This window comes from Plasmodium vivax, chromosome 13, assembly GCF_000002415.2.
Source record: "Plasmodium vivax chromosome 13, whole genome shotgun sequence".
NCBI lineage: Eukaryota > Apicomplexa > Aconoidasida > Haemosporida > Plasmodiidae > Plasmodium > Plasmodium vivax.
This window is the reverse complement of record NC_009918.1, coordinates 1,053,512-1,073,008: the sequence shown is the minus strand read 5'-3', so window position 1 is coordinate 1,073,008 and position 19,497 is coordinate 1,053,512. Positions and strand designations below refer to the sequence as shown.

The window sequence follows — 19,497 nt, the reverse complement described above, 5'->3', positions numbered from 1 at the left end:
GCGGCCTATCGTGGCGTATCGCCGATCGTTATGCTTATTTTTTTTTTTTTATTTTATTTTTTTTTTCTTTCTTTCCTCCATTGATTGCTTCCCCTTTTCTTTCCCCGCCGAACTGCGCCACCGCAGTTTGACCCATTTGGCTTGTGGCCCGTGGCGCCATCTCGTCGCGCTTGGCTCTGCGCAAAAGGGGGGGAGCGGCATACAGGAAAAGGGAATATGTGAATATGTACGTATCCACGGGTAGGTGCTTTTTTTTGTTTTTTTTGTTTTTTTTTTTTTCCTTTTTCGAGGCAGCTGAAGGTTCGTGGCGCCTGCCAAGTTGCCCCACAAGCCACCCGCTCGGCCCCCACGCACCTGGCACAGTTTATATGTACATCCCTTCGTAGGTCCCCTCCCCCCACTTAACACACTTTACATTTTTCTTTTTCCCCGCCGTGATGGGAGAAGTGTGGGGAAGGGACGCCGGTTTTTCCTTTTTTTTCCGCCGCTCCCAGAATTGGTCATATGAAATTGGAAGGAAAAGGGGTATCTCCCCATTCGGGGTGATTTAAAAAAAAAAAAAAAAAACTTCCTACCACGCGGAGGTGAAAGATTATGTAAAAAAGGGGGAATACAACTCGGCGGTGAGTGGCACGTCGTTTTTTTCTTAATTCCCCTGTTCCGTATGAAAGAACGCTTTCTTAACCCTGTTGAAGGTGCGTTGGACGATCGTTTTGAGGGGTCCCTAACGGATGTCAATTTGGCCCTCCCCCAAGAGCGCACGTAATCTTGTTGATAGGCATATAACGTATGCACATGGAAGCGGCATGTTGTGTTGGTATATTATTCTCCCCTCACCCCCGCGGTGAAGTAGGTCACCCGATGATGCGCGAAAACCCCTGCGTGATCGTCTTCCACTGCCATCCGCGGAGCCACTCCCCCCGCACGGACAGCAAAACAGGTGGGGAATTGTACCTCCATGATAAAAAAAAAAAAAAAAAAAAAAAAAACATTCGAACCGCGTAAAGGAACCCCCCACTAGTGCGTTCCGCACGGCGCGTAAACACAAAGTGATCAGTGGGGTACCTCCCAACTTGGGGAGAACGAATGAGGGGCACGTCCTTTAACACCAACGGGGATAGCTATGCACACGTAGGGGGGACCCTCACTAGGGGAAAGGCGTGGCGCACATATGCACTGTGTGGCTTCACCTGGCACGACTGCTTAGTTCCACACGGAAAAGGGAAAAAAAAAAAAAAAAAAAAAAAGGCCATAGGACATACGCCAAAAGGGTCATTCCCCCGTTCTGTTATACCTTTGCATGATCACTTGGTGTGACTCACTCCTGCGTTACCTCCCATGTGTGAGGCTTCGTAACATTTGGCTTCACTTCATTTGGGTGATGGTGCCAACATAGGGGAGCCACTGCGGTTAGCTTCTTCCCTGGGGAGGCGCAAAAGGGGGGAAAGGAAAAATTAAGCAATGGTAAAGCGGCGGGTGAGTGGCCACAGGTGGGGGAACCGACTTAGGAGCGGACCGACGAGCCGCCTAAACCCCCCTTGTTGGCTTTCCGCCTACCCCCCTGTTGTTAACTTCGCGGCACCGGCAAAATTGCGTGCCCCGGAAATTTCCCACTTCGCGGATGGGCCTTTTAAAAAAGGGATGCATGTGGAGAGGGGTGCCATTTGATGGCTCGTCGTTTTCGCAGTTTCGCAGCGAAGGTGCCGCCAGCCATTGGTCAATTTTGTAGGCAGCTTCGTTTGGTTAGGTTAGCAGTGCGTTTGGTTAGCAGCTTCGTTTGTGCGCCTGTTTATCTGCTCTTTTTGCTGCTCTGTTTGCTGCCCTTTTTGCTGCCCCTTTTGCCGCCCTTTTTGCTGCCCTTTTTGCTGCCCCTTTTTTGCTGCCCTTTTTGCTGCCCTTTTTGCTGCCCCTTTTGCCGCCCTTTTTGCTGCCCTTTTTGCTGCCCCTTTTTTGCTGCCCCTTTTTTGCTGCCCCTTTTTTGCTGCCCTTTTTGCTGCCCTTTTTGCTGCCCCTTTTGCCGCCCTTTTTGCTGCCCTTTTTGCTGCCCCTTTTTTGCTGCCCCTTTTTTGCTGCCCCTTTTTTGCTGCCCCTTTTTCCGCTAAATGAAGAGGCCCACGCGGCGCGAATAAGCAGCTGCACTTTACCGCGCGGACCCCCACAGGATGGACCTCTTCCGGGGGGAGCGCGTGGAGGCGGAGCTGAACGCGGACGTGAGTTACGCGTGCGCCTTGAATGATAGGCTGTACTTTGGGACGTCGGACGGGCGGGTGTTGAAATGGCGCATTGGGAGGGAGGCCAGTGGGGACCCAAATGGGGATCCTCATGGGGAGCCATATGGACACCCAAATGGACATCCATATGAACTTCCATATGGACTTCCAAATGGGGAGCCACATGGAGACCTCCGAGGGAGGACCCCCCCCAAGGTGAGGGCCCACATGGAGGAAACCCACACAGTGAAGAAGAACCAAAAAGTGGAGAAAATCATCCTCGTGGAAAAGGAGGGCCTGATGATCATCCAGATAAACGACGGAATTTATTTCGCCAAAGACTTTCATTTGCAAAATTTAACTCTCCTTTGCAAGGACGCCAATCTGTGCGCCCTGAATGAGAAGAGCAAAAGCGATTTAGTAGTATACAGCATGAAGAAAAAAAAAATTTTATTTTTCCAAATGGAGAGTGGGAAATATAAAGTTGCAAAAGAATTGGCCTTCAACGAATTTATAAGCTCCTTCCTCTGGGTGAGTGACTCCCTTTTCCTTACCGTCCAAAAGAGCTACTACCTCCTCCGCTTAAAAAAAAATGAACAGAAGATTTTGCTCTACAGCCATGAGTATGAACAGTCATACAAACACATAACTTTAATTAACGTAAATGAAATTTTTATAGTTTGCGATTTGAACATTGGCGTTTTCTACGATGTGGAAACGTCCATGCCGTCTAGGAAGAACACCATCACGTTGGTCGATAACGTGAGGCATCTACTCTCCTTTCGTTTCTTCCTCTGCTCGCTTAACTCCAAGGGGGTTATAAATTTTTATAATGTTAACAATCAGCAGCATGTGCAGACCCTCTGCATGGAGGAGTACGTGCACCACGTCGTCAGCTACAGCGATGTGGGCAGCTCGCTCCTCTGTCCCATGCTGCTTCTGGAGCAGGAGGGGCATGACGGGTATGACTCGTATGACGCGTATGAGGGGTATAACGCCTATGCGGGGGAGGCGATCCTGGAGGGGGGCTCTTCCCCTGGAGAGGCCCCCGGCGACCGCGCACGGTATGAGCTGGACCTGGATGCCACGCTGGCCAGTGCGCACGGTGCTTACCCCCACCAGCAGAATCAGCAGCATCAGCAGTATCGGCAGCATCGGCAGTATCGTGCCCGCCCCCTCCGGGATTCTTCCCCCCCGGGGGATGACCCCCCAGCGGACGCCCCCCAACTGACCAGCCAATCGGGAGACCCCAACGCGGCGAACAACTACATCTACTTCTTCAGCCAGAGCTCCATCCAGGTGGTGAGGTGCCAGGAGCTGTTTGAGTACCTCCCCAAGTGCATCCTGCAGAACAAAATAGACCGAGGGTTCCTGCTCATAGACAATTACATTTTCGAGAGTAATGTGGAAAGGGTCGCCACGCTCAACACGTATAGTAAGGCGTGTGCCTACTACCTCTTCTCGCGCGCGCAATTTGCCCTGTCGTTTGTGCATTTCGAGCGGGCGGACGTGCATCTCCCCTTGTTGTTATCCTTCTGGGAGAGGTACCTCTCGAGCGGGGGGGGGGCAGAAAATGCAGAAAACGCAGAAGGCGCAGAAGGCGCGGAAAATACAGAAGGCGGGAACCACATGGGGGACACCCCCCCCCAGAGGGAGCCACACGAAGTGATTAGCAAACCGTTCAGCGCCTGTTTGCCGCCCCTATGCAGTGTGGAGGAGCTAATCGACAGGCACTTATCCGCAGAGGGGAGTAACGCACAGGGGAGTAGCACACATGGGGGGGATGACTCCGCTGATCTTATTATGGGAGATACCCCCGCGCAACAGGAAGAAGAAAAAAAAAAAAAAAAAAAAAAACTCCTTAAAATTGCGAACAACTGTTTGATAAAATATTTGGTGAAGAAAAGAAACGAGTTTGTTCTGCAGGAGGGGGGAATGATGGGCATGTATGAGGAGGAGCCCTCCGCCGCGGAGGTGGACGCACAGCCGGAAGGGACCAACTCGGAGATGCAGTCAAACGGGGAAACGACCCACATTGGGAGCAGGAACAACCTACTCAGCTGCGTAGACAACTTACTAATCAAACTGATGGTCATCAACGAATGGCCTGGATTTTCCCATTTCCTCATGAACACCCCCAATTTGCGTCTGCAAATGAGTGAGTGCATCCGCTTTTTAAAGAAACACTCGAAATTCGTAGAGACGGCGTTGATGTACATACGGCTGAAGCGCTTTGAAGAGGCCATCCAAATGTGCTCCACCTTTCTAAGCGTATACAATGGGTGGCTCCGCGGGGAGGAAGTCCAACCAACGGATGACCCCTCTGGAAGCGACGCACACACAGCGCAGCCGGATCAACCCTGGAGGCACTTCTTCCTGAAGCAGAAATTTTCAAAAAATGTGGAAAAAGGAACCGGCCTACACTCTCTGTTTAACGAAATGTATAACATACTGCTTGTGCTGAATGACAGCCTACACATGATGGACATTAACAAAAGTCAAATAAAAAAATTGTTTGAAAATGCATTCCCCTTTCTCATAAAATTTAACGAAAGCGCATTTTTTAATATGATCATATCGAGACATTTTCTTTTAAAACCAGAAGAAATTTTGCACATGTTCCAAACGATGGAAAGGGACAAGGTACACATAAAGGGAAAAGAGTACATGCAGAAATATATCCTTCATTTTTTAAAACACGAGAAAATGAATAAAGAGGTCAACACTAGTTTGGTTGAATTTTACCTGAACAATGTGGAAATGCCTGAACAAGTCAGGCAGAAAAAGATTTTGCGCTTTTTGCGGTCGAGCTACCCCTTGGACGTCGCCCGCCTCGCCCGGATGGTGCCGCGCGGGCGCTTCCCGCTGGTGCAGGCGCTGCTCTTCGGCCGGATGGACCGCCACTAGTAGGTGTCAGCGGGGAAAGCGAGGCAGTAGTGCCATAGCAGCCGTCATGCCGCCTCCATCACACCGCCGCTACCACTACTGCGTGACTTCCCCCCTCCACCACGCCGCTTTCACGCCTTCTTCACAACTGCCTCATTTCTCCCCCCCCACAGCGACAGCCTGGTCATCCTGACCCAGCAGAGCCTGCGCGTATCCGAGAAGTACTGCCTCTACCACAGCCTCCTCTTCAAGGGGGCCGCCAAGCGGATGAGCAAAGAGGACCACCGCAAACTTTTTGCAGGTCTCTTCCACAACGATAAGGAGGTCTGCCGAGGGTTATATGGGCAGCTGCGGAAGCGAACGGAGGAGCACGAAGGACCCGATGATAGTTATGTGAAGATAAAGAAGAGGAGGAGTACCCCTGCAAGCCGCTTCAACCGAACAAGCAAGAAAAGGCTCAATCTCAGTGACGCACTCGTCAGTGAGATGATGAGGAACTACCACAAGCGGGTCTACGTCGGCATGGAAAAGGGGTTACTAGCCAAGCTGGACAGCCAAAGGGGAAGAAGAAAAAACGGGAGCAGTGAGCTCGGTGGACAGAATGGCCAAGAGACGTCCAAAGAAAAAAACGAATACCATTTTATGCTAAGTCTGATGGAGCAAGAAGGGGAAGACTCAAGTGGGGATGAACTAACAGAGGTGTATTGCGATGGGGGGGAAGCTAACTTTGTGAGGGACGTTGAGGGTAGCCCCAATTTGTCTACCCATTCTGGGAGCGACTTCAGCACAGGCTCAGACGGGAGTACCGCTTCCAGGGGGAGTACCCCTTCCAGTGAAAGTACCTCTTCCCATGGGAGCACCCCCTCCAGTGTTGACGACGATGTGGTGCGAGCGAAACGGAAGGGGAAGAACCGTGCGATCGGTCCAAACAGGAGGCCTCCCCCCCAAAAGAAAAAGGGAGGAGTTACGAACAAGAAGAGCTACGCGAAAAGGGAAGAGGAAACAAAAAAGAAAAAGGAACCCCCCCTCGGAAGTAGCAAACACAGGAACGTAGATGTAGACGTGTTAGAAAATTTCGACGTGTACCGAAGTGGAAAGAACCGATCGTGTGGATTCTTCTTCCTCCTTGTGAAGGTGTGCCTAGACAAACACAACGACCCAAACGTTGATGAGAGGGAAAAGCAAACCTACAGGAACTACGTCACTTATGTGCTGAACAAGTATGGCCATCACGGTGACTTTGAAAATCCATATATTCTTGAAATGATTCCGAAGGAGTGGTCCCTGGAGGAGGTCCTTCACTTTGTCAGTCTAAACCTAAAGAAGAGGAACAGCCTGTACATGTGCATGCACTTTTACCACAACTTGGTTAAGGCCAACTACTTGAGCGCGTCCTACGAGCTCATCGGGGGAAAGGAGCAACGGCTCCTCGTCAAGGACAAGCTGTAAGAGGGTGATTAGGGGCGGCGAGCGCGCTTCCCATATTGGCAGCCGCTATGCCCACGTTGCATCGAATCAACTGCTCCACACACTTCGCATCGTGTCAACTGCTTCCCCCCCTGCAGGACCTGCCAGGTGTGCAAAGGCCCAATCGCGGAGAAACGCTTCGCCTACTTCTCACCCAAGGTGGTCACCCACATGCTGTGCCTGGAGAAGTACGACGAGGAGCTCCACCGGTGAGGGAGCAGTGGAAGAGCAGCGGGAGAGCAGCGGGAGAGCAGCGGACAGCAGCAGTGTACCCCCCACGAGTATGCCATCGATGCAATTGATGCGAATTTTTTTTTTTTAAATAATCCTGCGTGGAGGAACCCTACTGAGAATGAGAAGTTACCCAGGCGAAGCAGCGGGTACCAGAGATAATATGTCACCTTTTACCTTTTACTTCTTTTTTCCTTTTTTTTTTTAACTTATTCTACGCATGCGTAGCGCACTTCAAAGACTGATCCGTTTGGCATTCCCCTCGAATTTTTTTTTTTTTTTTTTTTGTCATCACTTTTGGCGAAGTGGATATCCCAAATGGGACTTTTCAACCGTGGAGCTGCCACACGGGACGCTGGGTTGGTAAGGCGGCCCTCAAACGGAGTTGCTTTTCATGGCGTCCTCTATCAATACCTCCATCGCCACGTCCATCCGTATGCGCATCCCCATCCCCGTCCGCCTCTTTTTTTCTTCCTCTTTCCGCGTCAGAGTCCAATTCATCATCATTTCGTTAAATGCAGAAGAACGAAAGTTAATTTTTTTTTTTTTCTCATCATACACAGAAGGGGGGAAGCACTTCGGGGAGGCGACTCCCTTTCGTTTGGCATAATGTTGCGATTAAATTGGGGGCTCTGCGGGAGCGGAGTGCCTTACACGTTTCGGCGACAGCTCCTCAAATGGGACGGGAACTGAACCGGCTGAGCGGCAGCCACTTCGCTTATCCACCCGGAGGGGGCTACACCCACTCACTGCTGTCTCTCTCTTCAGCTTGGTAAAACACACGGTTTGACAGGGGGTGGCAAGCCAGGTGAATAGTCCAGATATGGCGAACAAGTAACACCTTTGCTGCTTCATCCAAGTAAAGAAGGCACCGTTTTTTTTTTTCTTTTTTTTTTTCATTTTTTTAACGGAGCACCTATTGGGGCTTCCCCCACCCCACTGCTACTCTACACTGCGCACACTTCAATCGTCAGATCTAGTCTGGAATGTTCATCAGAAAATCTCAGACGTAAATTACCCAAAGAAATTTACTGCTCATCATGGAAGGAAGCGTCCGCGTTGTGTGAAGTAGAGGGGGGGGGGGGGAATTGGCTTATCAAAGGTGAATCGTGCCTACGGATAGGATCGGGTGCGAGACATCTTAAAATGGGTATACCGCACCTTGCAGGAAAGCCCACTTCCCTTCTGATGATCCTTTTTTTTTTTTAAAAAAATTTAAATCGTAGCTTTTTTGCGAAACTATTTCGGAGTGGTCTTCTACTCGGCGATGCACCGTTGGGAAATTGCTTTCGTAACATTTCGCCAAAAAAAAAAAAAAAAATGTATTTTTGATGCACAGGGGGAGGGGTAGATAACACACGCCAGGCATCTGTGCGGGTGGCCTACTCTCCACACGCGCGTCAAAGCATATGCACGTATTGAGCTATCATTCCTCTTCAGGGGTAGCACATAAGTATATGCGCACACTGCACAGCTAATAAACTGGGCTGCTCTTCACATAGCGCTTCTCAGTTGCGTCTGCTTCAGCCGCTTCTCGGGCGTCACTGCAACTTCTCCACGTACTTGGCCAACTGCAAAGGGGTGTTAAGGGGAAGAGGTGGATGGTGGGCATACGCATACATCACATGGTGGGGCACACGGAAAAAGGTGTAACGTAATGACATGACGGCATCTTTCGGCGATTCGCTCTGCCCAGCTTGTCGCCCAGCGGAAGATTTTTTCAGAAGTAGAATTCATTCTCAAATTGGTTTCGAATCAGGTCTGTTTTTCTCATCACTAAAAATCTTTCCTCCCCCGCTGGGGGGCGGCTTAGCAGTGCATCCCCGCCGCTACTCATCGCTACTCATCGCCGCCAATCGCCGCTCATCCGCCGGGGTTACCTTTTCCTTGACACGCTTCTTCCTCAACTTGGCGTTGAGCTTCTTGGGCTTCTCGTGCTTGGCCACGAACTTCTTCACCTTGTCCTTGCCCTTCTGCACCTTCTCCGGATTTTTCTTAATCTTCTCATGGGCACTCAGGTACATCTGCTCGATATTATTCGCATCGATTTTGTTCTTTATATAATCATTAAAGTGCGCCTTGTACTTATCCATATCTTCCTCTTGTAACGTCTTCATATATTCTGCCACGTGAATGCCCAGGATGTTCTTTCTCAGCTGCTCTGGGTTAAACTCATTTTTCGAGCCAGGGAATCTGTTCGTGCCATGGGGGATATTCAACCCTCCATCACATGCTCCCTTCAAAGCAGCAAAGACTCGATTGCCAGTCGTCGTTCTGGTGATACCAACATCTAGGAAAGCTTTAATTGGTTTTCTTTCTTCATCATCTTCCTTATCATCCCCGTTTTCGTTCATATCGTCTGTGAATTTCTCTACACCTAAAAATTGGGTGTCCAAATTGAGGGACTTGAGAAATCTCCTTGCGCATAGCAACCCCGTGGCGTATGCAGCTGCGTAGTTCTTCAGTCCCACGGGGATTCCATAGCGAATCAGCTCCTTGGACTTTGCCTCCGCCAGGATTTTGTCTCCCTCAATGTGCGCGCTCGCTATCTGGCAGATGATCTGGCAGTTGGTCTTCCGCACCACAAATCGCAGCTTCTGCGCGTTGTACTTGTTTTTGTCCTGCAGGATCAGCGCCTTCCGCGCGCGGTAGTCCGTTTTGCCCTCTGCGGGGGGGGGAAGCACAATGGAGAGAAGCACAGTAGGGAGAAGCAAACGGGGATAACCACACGGGGGATAGCCACACAGCGCCGCTTCACTAGCGCCTCACTGGCGCCTCTCCGAAATGTGCCAAAGTCAGGTGAGTCAGCAACTTGCGGCGAATGCGTAACTCGTTTTATCAGTGGCATTTTTTTTTCTCATTTTAGCCTCGAATAAAGCAACTCTCATAACTTGTGCTATTAAGAACGCGTTCGTTTATTTAAGGCATGCTAATGCGCGGCGGTTAGTGGTGGGGCATGCGAATGGGCGGCGATTTGCGCAGGGGGGGCCACTCTCTCATCGGAAGCGTATGAAAACCCGTGGAGCAGCCCCCAAAACTGCACGCGCAGCTGAACGTACCTCTTCGCCTCCTGTACTTCACCTGGTACCTCTTAAAGTAGGCCTTGTTCTTAACAACCTTGACGTACGCCATTTTGCTTTTTTTTCCACGCGGGTTACGTTCTTTCCTCTCACGTGAGTAAGAAGCAGTTGCGTGAGCGGAAGCGAAGAGATGAGAAGTGGAATGAAGCCAAGCGAAGTGATGCGAAGCCACGCGAAGCGGTTTTTCCTCAAGCGGAAGTTAAAACACAAATGGTTCGTAAAAAATACGCATACGCAGAAATGCACAGAAAAGGGAAAAGGGAAAAGCGAAAAATGTAAAGTGAAATGGGAAAAATAAATGCTTTTTTTTTTTTTTTTTTTTTTGTAAAAATTAAACTTACGAAGCGGGAGCCAAACAGATGGTAAAAAAATGAATGGCGCAACTGCGGAGGAATATGCAAGCTGTTCTTTTTTTTTTTTTTAAAGCAAAACCGCAAAGGGTAAGCAGCTTCCGGTTAAAGCTTACGCATATCATATGTTTGGCGCGACGGGGACGTGCCGTAGCTGCCCCCACTGCCAACCAGCGGTTTTTCCCCTCACCAGGTTGAGCGGCGAAGCGCATACTCAGTCGCGCAGGAAAGGAAGCATACGTAGCGTAGGGGCATACCCAGGGGGCACCCTACTTTGCGCTCAAAAGTGGCTACCTTTTCACCGCTTGGCCATGCTCACCATATGCGGCACACGGGGTACACGTAACGCATACGTGGCGTGTGGCCTCATCGACTTGGCAGCCAGGTGATGCACTTTAGTTACCCCCTCCCATGTGGCGCTTTCACAGGCGTAGGGGGGAAGAGCAGCTGATTGATTGATGCACTCTCTCCACATGGTGGAGTGTTTTTCGAGGAGGCAAACTAGGATATGAGTGACTGCCCAAATTGATGGGTGTAACATTTGGATATCCTCCCCCCCCCAGAAGAAAAACCCTATGGAGTGGAACTTCCTAACTCTTTGCTAGCTTTTTTTTTTTTTTTTTTCTCAACTGTGGTAGGCAGCCAAAGGTATGCGAGAAGAGGCCCAATATATGGTCGGTGCCGCTCCGGGGGGATACGCCCTTGTGAAGGTGAACCCTAACCTCCTATTAACTTCCCCGCATGGCCGCTATCCCCGCGGGGGGGGGCTACGTGCGCGAATATACAAATGGGGGCCCTTTCGACCGCCGCAAAACGCTCAGGTGGGTCGAACCATACTACTATATTACTATATATTATATATGACCCGTATGTATGTGGCGCCCCCCCCACCTGTAAAAATGCTCCAGTCAGGATGGTATGCCCTGCCCCACCACGAACGCTACCTCATTGTAAGCACCCCCCAGGGGGGAAGAATCAAAAGGTGCATATTTCAAACAGGGGGCAGGAAAAAAATCCCAATCCCAAGGGTGATTAATTTTAGCTAGCATTTTAAAGTGCTCCTTTCCGTGCGCGCTCCCCCCTTTTTCCCCCCAAAGGGTATTTCCAGCATAATGTCACCGTCATCATATTGGAGATGCATATTTTCAAAAGTTGCGCTTCCCTTCGGGGGATAACATTACAAGGGGCAGTTGACCGACATGTGGCACCTCCACTCGAGAAGGTACGCACGCACCTGGCGTTGTGTTCACTTTATAGCAGATGAAGCAGATAGTACTTGTTGTGCCCACCTCTCTTCTGGGCTGCTAACCTGACTGCAGCGCGCCCCGCGTCGCACCGCCTGTATCACTATGCGGTTTGGAAAAAAAAAAAACACTCGCCTAAGCGCCTATACGCATCAAACGTATATGTATACATCATTATGAGCACGCCCCCATTACGTTCACCTTTGTGGGCCAATTTATCGCGATAAGGATTGCGCGCTCCAGCAAAGCGATTACGCACAATTTGGCTGATTGGTGACCGGCATATATTATGCATACATATATATGTATTCCTTTCGCCTCCCAGTTTGCTTTTTTTTTCCCCTTTTAAATGTATTCCCCCCTATGTCGCTTGCTCATTTTTCCCCCCCTTCCCGTTTTCTCGATTAAGTTGTTTACCTACTTGTTGGGCATCCCTGCATATATTTTATGCGCGGCTTTCTTTTGAGGGCAAAAAAAAAAAAAAAAAAAAGTTATGACCTGTTCAGGCGATTTCTTTACATATGTACGCATTTTTTTTTTTTTTTTCGCATTTTGGCGGTGGGGCTATTTTCTGTAAAAGAGTTTTTTTTATTTTCGTTTTAAGTTACACTTTGCTTTTTAATTTTTATTTTACTCTTTAAAAGTTTTTTTTTTTTTCTTCCTTTTATTTATCGCCAGTAAGGAACGAAAACGCGTTTTTCCCCTTGCGAGTGGTACGCCCCTTTTTTCGCCACATAAAGTTGTTCTTCCTCACCAAAGGGGGAAGGAAAAATAAACGTAAAAAAAAGGGAGATCGGTTGATTTGCCGCCGCGCGCCAGTTGTAACGCAGTGTATGCTGTATAGTATATAGTACATACCGCATACAGTTTGGCCTTACCTACATCGTTACGCTTTGTCAATCGAAGAGGAGCGAACCATTCCTCCCCCGCAGCTGAGTTAAGAGTTACTCACACAATGGTAAGCATACCCGCAAATATGTATTGCTAAGGGGCGACAAAAAAAAGCGAAGAAAAGCGCTTGCCAAGCAATGAGCGGTTTGATTTTGTGAAACGAGTTAGGCACATTCAGATGGTGGTAGTTGGTGCTTCTTCATAAGTGCGCCCCGTGTATTCTGTACCGCTTTATTTACCGCTCCACCTCACGCTGTTCCTTTTTTTTTTTTTTTTTTTTTTTTTTTTCTCTGCGAAGGCGAAGGATAAAAAGCAACTTAAGAAACCCTCGAAGAAAACGCCAGCGCCCTGCCCGCTGAGCAACAAAAAAACCGTGAAGAAGGACATAAAGAAGGAAAGGAAAAAGGGAATTCGAAGCAACCCACTCATCTTCGAGAAAAAGAAGAAGAGTAACATAATCGGTGTGGGTGTCCGTGCCAAGAGGGACCTATCCAAGTATGTCAAGTGGCCCAAGTACATTCGCATCCAGAGGAAGAAGAAGATTCTTTTGGAGAGGCTGAAGGTCCCCCCCTCCATTAACCAGTTCAACCACACGCTGTCGAAGAGCCAGACCCAAGATCTGGTGAACTTCCTCAAGGGGTACAAGCCAGAGTCCAAGGCGGAAAAGAAAAAGAGGCTTCTGAACAAAGCCAAGGATGCACTGAACAAGGTGGCTTCAAGAGACAAAAAGCCGATGATGATAAAATACGGCATTAACCACATCACCAAGTTGGTGGAGAGAAAGAAGGCCAACCTTGTGGTGATTGCCAACGATGTGTGCCCAATCGAATTGGTACTCTTCCTTCCCACCTTATGTCGACTGAAGGACATTCCCTACTGCATTGTGAAGGACAAAGCGACTCTGGGAAGACTCGTTCATAAGAAAACAGCCACAGCCATTTGTGTGCAGAATGTTTTGAAAGAGGACCAGGAGAAATTGGACTACTTTGCAAAAATATGCAGAGAGAATTTCAACGACAATGTGGATATTAGAAGAAAGTGGGGAGGCCAGAAAATGAGCGCCAAGTCCATGATGCTGAAGAAGCTCAAGGACAAGGCGAGGAAGATCGAGGAGGCCAAGAAGAAGGAAATCTCCGCCAAGCTGTGAGGTGAGCAAAGCGAGAGACGAAAGAGGGTGGGAAGTGCTTCCCCGTGGTGCAACACGTCTGTTGCGCTTCCCCTCCGCGCATTTCCGCAAATGTTTATCCAGTGTGGCGGTGCAGCTCGTATGTATGTACACCTGTTACGTGGATTATCTTGGCGATAGGGAAAAAAATAAAAAAAAAAATGCCCCTTTTAGCGGTTCCCCTTGTGACTCCCCTCCCTGCTGGTTTAGCCACAGTGGACACATTCGACTCGAAAATGTTGTGTCAACTGCTAGAAATCAGCTAAAATAATTTCATAATTTTAGGAACCATTGAAAGAATTGGTTAATTTTTTTTAGTGGGCCGTATTTATGAGCACAATTTGGTTCGCGAGCACAGGAGGTTAACCCCCTCCCCCGTGATGGGTGTTGTGTTTCCCCCTTTGTGCATTTACTCTTTATAAAAAAAAATCACCCACGTGTACGTGTGCGTGTAATTGTGCTGCTCCGCATAGGCGCACAATTCACGTGCGTACGCGTACTATATTTTCATGCCGGAAAAAAAGGCGCCATTGAGAATAATTATCATGATGAGAAACTTCAGGAAGTGCCGTCTGAGTTTACATGTTGACGATAATGAAACATATCTGAACATAATTATTTTTCAATGCGCTTGGAGAGATAGTTGCTGGCAATTTCGCCGCCATTATTTTGTTCTCCCCCTTTTTTTTTTCTCGGCGTTTTATTTTGCTTCACTTTGTTCGTTCACTACAGGTAAGCAAATGGAAGAGCGCTGATACGCTGATGAACAAGAGGGAAGTGAGAGAGGAGCGCACACGAGAAACTACCACGGGAGAAGCTACAACACGCTTACATAAACCGTGTAGTCCCATTTGGTGTAAGTGGGACCGCTCGAGTATGGAATAATTTCCCCCCCATTTCCGCTATGCTGATACTTTTTGGTTGACTAGCTAAAAAACCGTGTGCAGATTTTTTTTTTTTTTTTTTTTCTCAACCGTTTGGCAATTATTTACCTGAACAGTCAGGCAAATTGGGTGTCCTCCCAAACGGCGGGGAAAAAAAGGAAAAAAAAAGATGGCAAAAAAGAGGTGGCAAAAAAGGGAAAGCAAAACAGAGGAGCCTTAAGACAAGTTCCAGCGGATCCGCAGGGTGGCACGCGCACAACCGATTCGGAGGAACGTTCGTATAGGTTCCCCGACGCGGCTGCGTGTGTGCAGCTGTGTGGTGACGAATTGCTTCAAGTTCGCGTTGCCTTCTTCGCTTCTCTTTCCCTCCCCCCGCGTTTTCTTTTCCACTACCTTATTTTATCGTATTTTTCATATTGTATTGTATCGCGTCCTTTCCCCTCCCTTCCCTTCTTTTCTTTTTTTTTTTTTTTTAACTTATAAAAAATTTTTCACCTGTCCCCATTCGGGGTTAACATATGTTCTACACATGTACAAGTTGTGCATGCGGGCGATGTTGCCACAGGGCTGAACTGTCCATTTTTAGGGTAGTGGTCTCATCCCCGTGCGTTTTCCCACTTTTGAGAAGCGTTTTTATTGCTAAATGAGTTGTGCCGCTCTATGACGCGACAATATAAAAAAGAGAAAAAAACCTTTTAAATGAAGCTAAACCGATCGGCCCTTTTTTTATGCGAGCAAGTGGGGGGTATCCCCGTTGATGGTCGCTCGGGCGGACGGGAGCACAAAAGAACGAAACGAATCGAAATGGATAATCGAACGAACTGTGAAGGGGCCGATCATGCTGGTCACAAAGTAAGTGCGTAGGTGTACCATGCAGGGAACCGCCCCCCGTTGCAGGAAAAAAAAAAAAAAAAAAACCAACCAATCAGCCAACAAACCCAGTAAGCACTTTAACAAAGTAAAATATGAACCACCCCCCACACCGCTAAAAATTATAACATATGCTTCAGCTCCTTGGGCGGGGAAAAACGTCCTGCACCCACACTTGGGAGTATGTTCCCTCGTTCCTGCATGCATCAGGCATTTAGTGAGTAGCCATGTTGGCTATACCCCTTCGATGTGGCCCCTTCTACGTGGCCCTTTCACTTTTAAATGGCCAGTCGGAGAGGTACATTTGATGCGTTTAAAAAATTAGCCACGAATATCTTTTTCCACTCAAATGGAACATAAAAAAAAAGAGAGGTCGCGCTGTTATTGTAATTTATTTTGCACAAACTTGTAGGGGGGTCGCCGCGAGGGTGGCGGCGGTGCATCCTTTTAGTACCCCCCGTTTTCCCTGCACGTGTGGGATAACATAGAGGAGGGGGGTTAAAAGAAAAAAAAAAAAAAAAAAAAGAGCGAAACTGCGTAGAGAGCTCCCTTTTTTTGTTTCTTTATTTTTGCAAAAATTGATTCGCCCCGATTGTCGCGTATGCCCGTATGAGTTGCGGCAGGTCACCACTGCGACGGAGTGAGTGGCTCGCTGAGGGGGGAAAATGAAATAAGTTTGCGTCACTCTGTTTTGTTTCACTCTATTTGCTTCACTTTGTTTTGTATCACTCTGTTTTGTATCACTTTGATTTGTTTCTCTTTGTTTGTTTCGCTTTGTTTTGTTTCACTATATTTGCTTCTCTTTGTTTGCTTCACTCGTTTGCATCGTGAGCGTGAGAAGCCGCCGCGCTGACGCTTCTCCTGCGCAACTTCACCATTCATTCGATTGGCCAACCGAATCTAACCCAACCGTTATTTGCTCATTGTTGCTTATTGTTGTTTTTTTTTTTTTTGCTCCATCTTGGAAGTCATTCTCGTCGTATGGACGTTGGCTGTACTACTGCTTACGCAGCAGCTGCTTGCCTCCCCCCCTGTGCATGAGAGGAGCGCGTTTTGAGTGCCCCCTGATTGTTCCACCCGCAGTATAGCAGAGGTGTAGAATACATCCCCATATGAATACTTAACTATAATGTTGCCCATTTGCGTCGCCTTCAACTTGAAGGTAGTACGATGACGTCCCCCCGTTGAGCGTTCTCAATTTTTTAAACGAAATGAAAAAGGCCCATGGGATTTCCTCACGGATGATTGCCAGGGTTCCAATTTGAGAAAAAAAAAAAAAAAAAAAAAAAAAGGATGATAAGAAACCTTTCATTAACATCAAAGCCTTTCGGGTCTGAAGAGTAAAATAATGATGATTAGGATTCACTGATTTTTTTTTTTTTTTTTTTTTTTACCCCTTACGAGTGAGAGAGTTGCACAGTGTGTGATTTTCCTCTTCATTAGAAGAGGCGGATGATGAGGCTTTACCGGAGTGACCCGCATTCAAAGGGGAGCTACCGACGATAGCTAACTACACCTGCGCGGAGATACTTTGTTTCGCCTACCCTCTCGGGGGCTATCCCCTCCACAGTTATCCTTTTACCAAACGAATGCAGAACTTGGAGGGGGTGAGAAGTGTGCCAGTTGTGAGGCCCACTCGTCATGTAGGACGTACCGAATTACGCACACTGATGGGTGTTTTCCGCCGCTACCCATGCCGCTGCCCCCCTGCGCAAGACCTTTTTTGAGTTCTGCTAAGGCGCCTTAAGCATAGCGGAAATAACTTCTTGCAAGAATGAGCAGTTGCTGATTATCCAGCTTGAAATTGGCCCACGCGTAAAGCTAATTTCTCGTTTTTTGATCGCACAGAAAAAGAGGAAAAAAAAGGAGGTGCGCTTTGCACCCCCCCTGAGGCATATTTAATAAGCGAACTTTACGGGGCGGATGCGGGCGCTCCCAATAAGTGGTGCGAAGTGCAAATAGCTACTTGGAACCGCTTGGAACCACCGCCATCTCCCCCTTCCCCTTTTCCGTGATGACAGTGAATCGACTTGGTCTGTGTTTCTGAAGTAAAATTGAGATGACAACCGTCGCGTTTCTGAGAAAAGAGGGAAGCGACTCGAAAGAGATGAAGCGGTGGGTGTGAGGGGTCAGAGGCAGGGGAATGACGCAGCAGTGATGGAGTATTTATCGAACGAAAAAGCAGCCAGGGGAGTGGTCCTTTCGACGTAGGGCACCCCCCCCCGCTGCGTATAGTAAATGCTTCTTTACATAACCGCCGAGATTTGCTTCTCCCCCCTTGCGGCGGAAAAGGGGAGACGGACGGAGCCGCCCCCCAGTGGGTTGGCAGAACCTCCGCCTCCCGTCCGTGCCGAGTATGGGACACCACCTCGGCTAAGGGAAAAAAGAAAAAAAAAAAATCATATCAAAATCCCACGTGTATTATCGCTTTACTTTACGAGTTATTCGTGAGTAAGAGGCGAGTTAATAATATGTGTGCTTCATGGGGTATGGACATCTGAGGAGGCAGCGGTAAGGAAGCGGCCGATTGGGCCAGTCACCCCACCCATCACTGCCACCCCACGTGCGCCATTTAGACAAACCAATAATTTCCTCCGCGCTGACGCAACGCGCGCATCCCTAGCGGGCAGGATCTTTTCAACAGAATGAAAAGGATCATAATCAGTCTAGGTAATAAAAAAAAAAAAAAAAAAAAAAAAAAAACGTTGTAATGAGTTGCCTTGCTTTTACGACGCCTTTTTTTTTTTTAACATAAAAAAAGGGAAAAAATGGGGGTGCGCACGGTGATAAGAAGTGGTACTTTTTGAAAGGGTACATGCATAGTTCAGTTGCGAAAAATTTGCTTCTCCCTTTTGGGGGCCCATTGGACATGCTCTGTGGGACGCACCCCCCCGCAGTGCAGCTTCTTCCTCCCCCCCCTGCTAAGTAGGCACTGAGGGCGCGCCGCTCACCCTGCGCTTCAAATAGGCGAGGATTTCGGCCCTCTGGGGTGCGTTAATGTTTCGCTCGAACACAGCCCTGTCGTGGTCCAAATACAAGTTGGGCTCTGCGAGCGACATGCCCTCCAGGATGCTCATTTTAACATTCTGCAAAGCGTTGGTAGGAATAAATAAAAACTGGAAGGCAAAAAAGAGGGAAAAGACAAAGCAGCTGTCCTTCACCCTATCCTTAAATAACTCGTTTGAGAAAACGTCTGCAAAGAATGTTCCAACGCTTTCTTTTATAATTTGCATCTTCTCCTTTTTCGCCAAATTGGCATCAAAATGGACGCAAGAGTTTTGCACAAAATGGTCTTCATTATGCCCCATGCATATATCTATGAGGTTAATCCGTAGGGCGTCCTTCGCTCTGATGGTGTCTCCTGTAAGTAGCAAATGCTTCGCGTAGCTCATGGGAATGGCTCGGAACAACTTCTGCGTACCCCCTCCGTAGGGTAATAACCCTAAATGTGCTTTGTTAAAACCGAAGGTGCTCTCTTCGCTAGACAGTTTGAAATCCGTTGACAGCAGGAGGTCCATGCCGCTATTGTGGCACTGACCGTTGATGCTGCTGATGGTGATGAGGGGCAAATGTTGAATGGTGTTGCATAGGTAGCGGAATGAGTTGGCCAGCTGCACGTTCAGCTGCTCGTCGTTCTTCAGGAAAGAGTTATAATCGGGGGTGCTCCCACTCATGGAGGCTTCGCCACTCCCAATCGGTTCATTTCCCCCCGTAAGGATGAGCACCTTTAAGCGATTGTCTACGTAGGGAATTCTATTGCGCATGTTCTGCACCAAGTAGTTGTCCCCCCGGGGGAACTCCTTTATGTAAAATGTGTTCGTCTCCTCATTCGCCATGACGTTGGTGATGTGCTCCACCACATTCTTGAGCTCTTCCAGGAAGTCCCCCAAAATGTTTTTTTTCCCGTGCACGGCGCTTCTAAAACTTACAATGCCGACGCTCATCGATTCATCTCGGAAGAAGTCCACGTACTTGTGGTGGGCGAAGCGGTGGCCGAAGGGGTGGCTATCGTGCAGGCCCACGTGGCTATCGTGGTGACTAGCTTGCTGGCTGCTCTCCTCCACTGGCGCGTCTTCCACTTGGGTAGTGCTACTTTTGTGCCGCCTGGGCGGAGGGCCCAGCTTGGCGAAGCCTCCTCTACGGAAGGCATGCCCCGTCCTGCTGCTCAGCAGCCTCGCGAAGGGGCTCCTCCGCGCGAGCATTGCGGTGGGGAAGCCTC

The 19,497-nt window shown here is 48.7% G+C and overlaps 5 protein-coding genes across 5 annotated transcripts; 3 read left to right on the top strand and 2 right to left on the bottom strand.

Moving 5' to 3' along the window:
* Positions 1 to 2,162: 2,162 nt before the first annotated feature.
* On the top strand, positions 2,163 to 5,117 carry PVX_085290 (hypothetical protein, conserved; the record flags this gene model as incomplete). The annotated part of the gene is made up of 1 exon (XM_001616673.1): positions 2,163 to 5,117. The coding sequence occupies one exon, from the start codon at positions 2,163 to 2,165 to the stop codon at positions 5,115 to 5,117; it is 2,955 nt and encodes a 984-aa protein (XP_001616723.1).
* Positions 5,118 to 5,363: 246 nt separating this feature from the next.
* PVX_085285 (hypothetical protein) lies at positions 5,364 to 6,545 on the top strand (the record flags this gene model as incomplete). Its single annotated transcript, XM_001616672.1, has 1 exon — positions 5,364 to 6,545. One exon carries the CDS (start codon positions 5,364 to 5,366, stop codon positions 6,543 to 6,545), a length of 1,182 nt encoding a protein of 393 aa, XP_001616722.1.
* A 1,453-nt stretch (positions 6,546 to 7,998) lies between these two features.
* Positions 7,999 to 10,164, bottom strand: PVX_085275 (60S ribosomal protein family L5, putative). The gene is made up of 3 exons (XM_001616671.1): positions 9,854 to 10,164; positions 8,675 to 9,459; positions 7,999 to 8,365 (listed from the first exon to the last, which is right to left on the bottom strand). The coding sequence occupies exons 1-3, from the start codon at positions 9,924 to 9,926 to the stop codon at positions 8,336 to 8,338; spliced, it is 888 nt and encodes a 295-aa protein (XP_001616721.1). The 5' UTR covers positions 9,927 to 10,164; the 3' UTR covers positions 7,999 to 8,335.
* Positions 10,165 to 12,022: 1,858 nt separating this feature from the next.
* Positions 12,023 to 14,667, top strand: PVX_085270 (ribosomal protein L7a, putative). The gene is made up of 3 exons (XM_001616670.1): positions 12,023 to 12,426; positions 12,658 to 13,507; positions 14,257 to 14,667. The coding sequence occupies exons 1-2, from the start codon at positions 12,424 to 12,426 to the stop codon at positions 13,504 to 13,506; spliced, it is 852 nt and encodes a 283-aa protein (XP_001616720.1). The 5' UTR covers positions 12,023 to 12,423; the 3' UTR covers position 13,507; positions 14,257 to 14,667.
* A 3,532-nt stretch (positions 14,668 to 18,199) lies between these two features.
* On the bottom strand, positions 18,200 to 19,480 carry PVX_085265 (enoyl-CoA hydratase/isomerase family protein, putative; the record flags this gene model as incomplete). Its single annotated transcript, XM_001616669.1, has 1 exon — positions 18,200 to 19,480. One exon carries the CDS (start codon positions 19,478 to 19,480, stop codon positions 18,200 to 18,202), a length of 1,281 nt encoding a protein of 426 aa, XP_001616719.1.
* Positions 19,481 to 19,497: the final 17 nt, after the last annotated feature.

Coding starts and splice junctions, on each gene's coding strand:
- PVX_085275 (XM_001616671.1), bottom strand. CDS start 9,926: ATGGCGTACGTCAAGGTTGTTAAGAACAAGGCCTACTTTAAGAGGTAC. Junction 9,460..9,853: donor GAAGTACAGGAGGCGAAGAG/GTACGTTCAGCT, acceptor CCCCCCCCGCAG/AGGGCAAAACGGACTACCGC. Junction 8,366..8,674: donor AGAAGCGTGTCAAGGAAAAG/GTAACCCCGGCG, acceptor ACCCCTTTGCAG/TTGGCCAAGTACGTGGAGAA.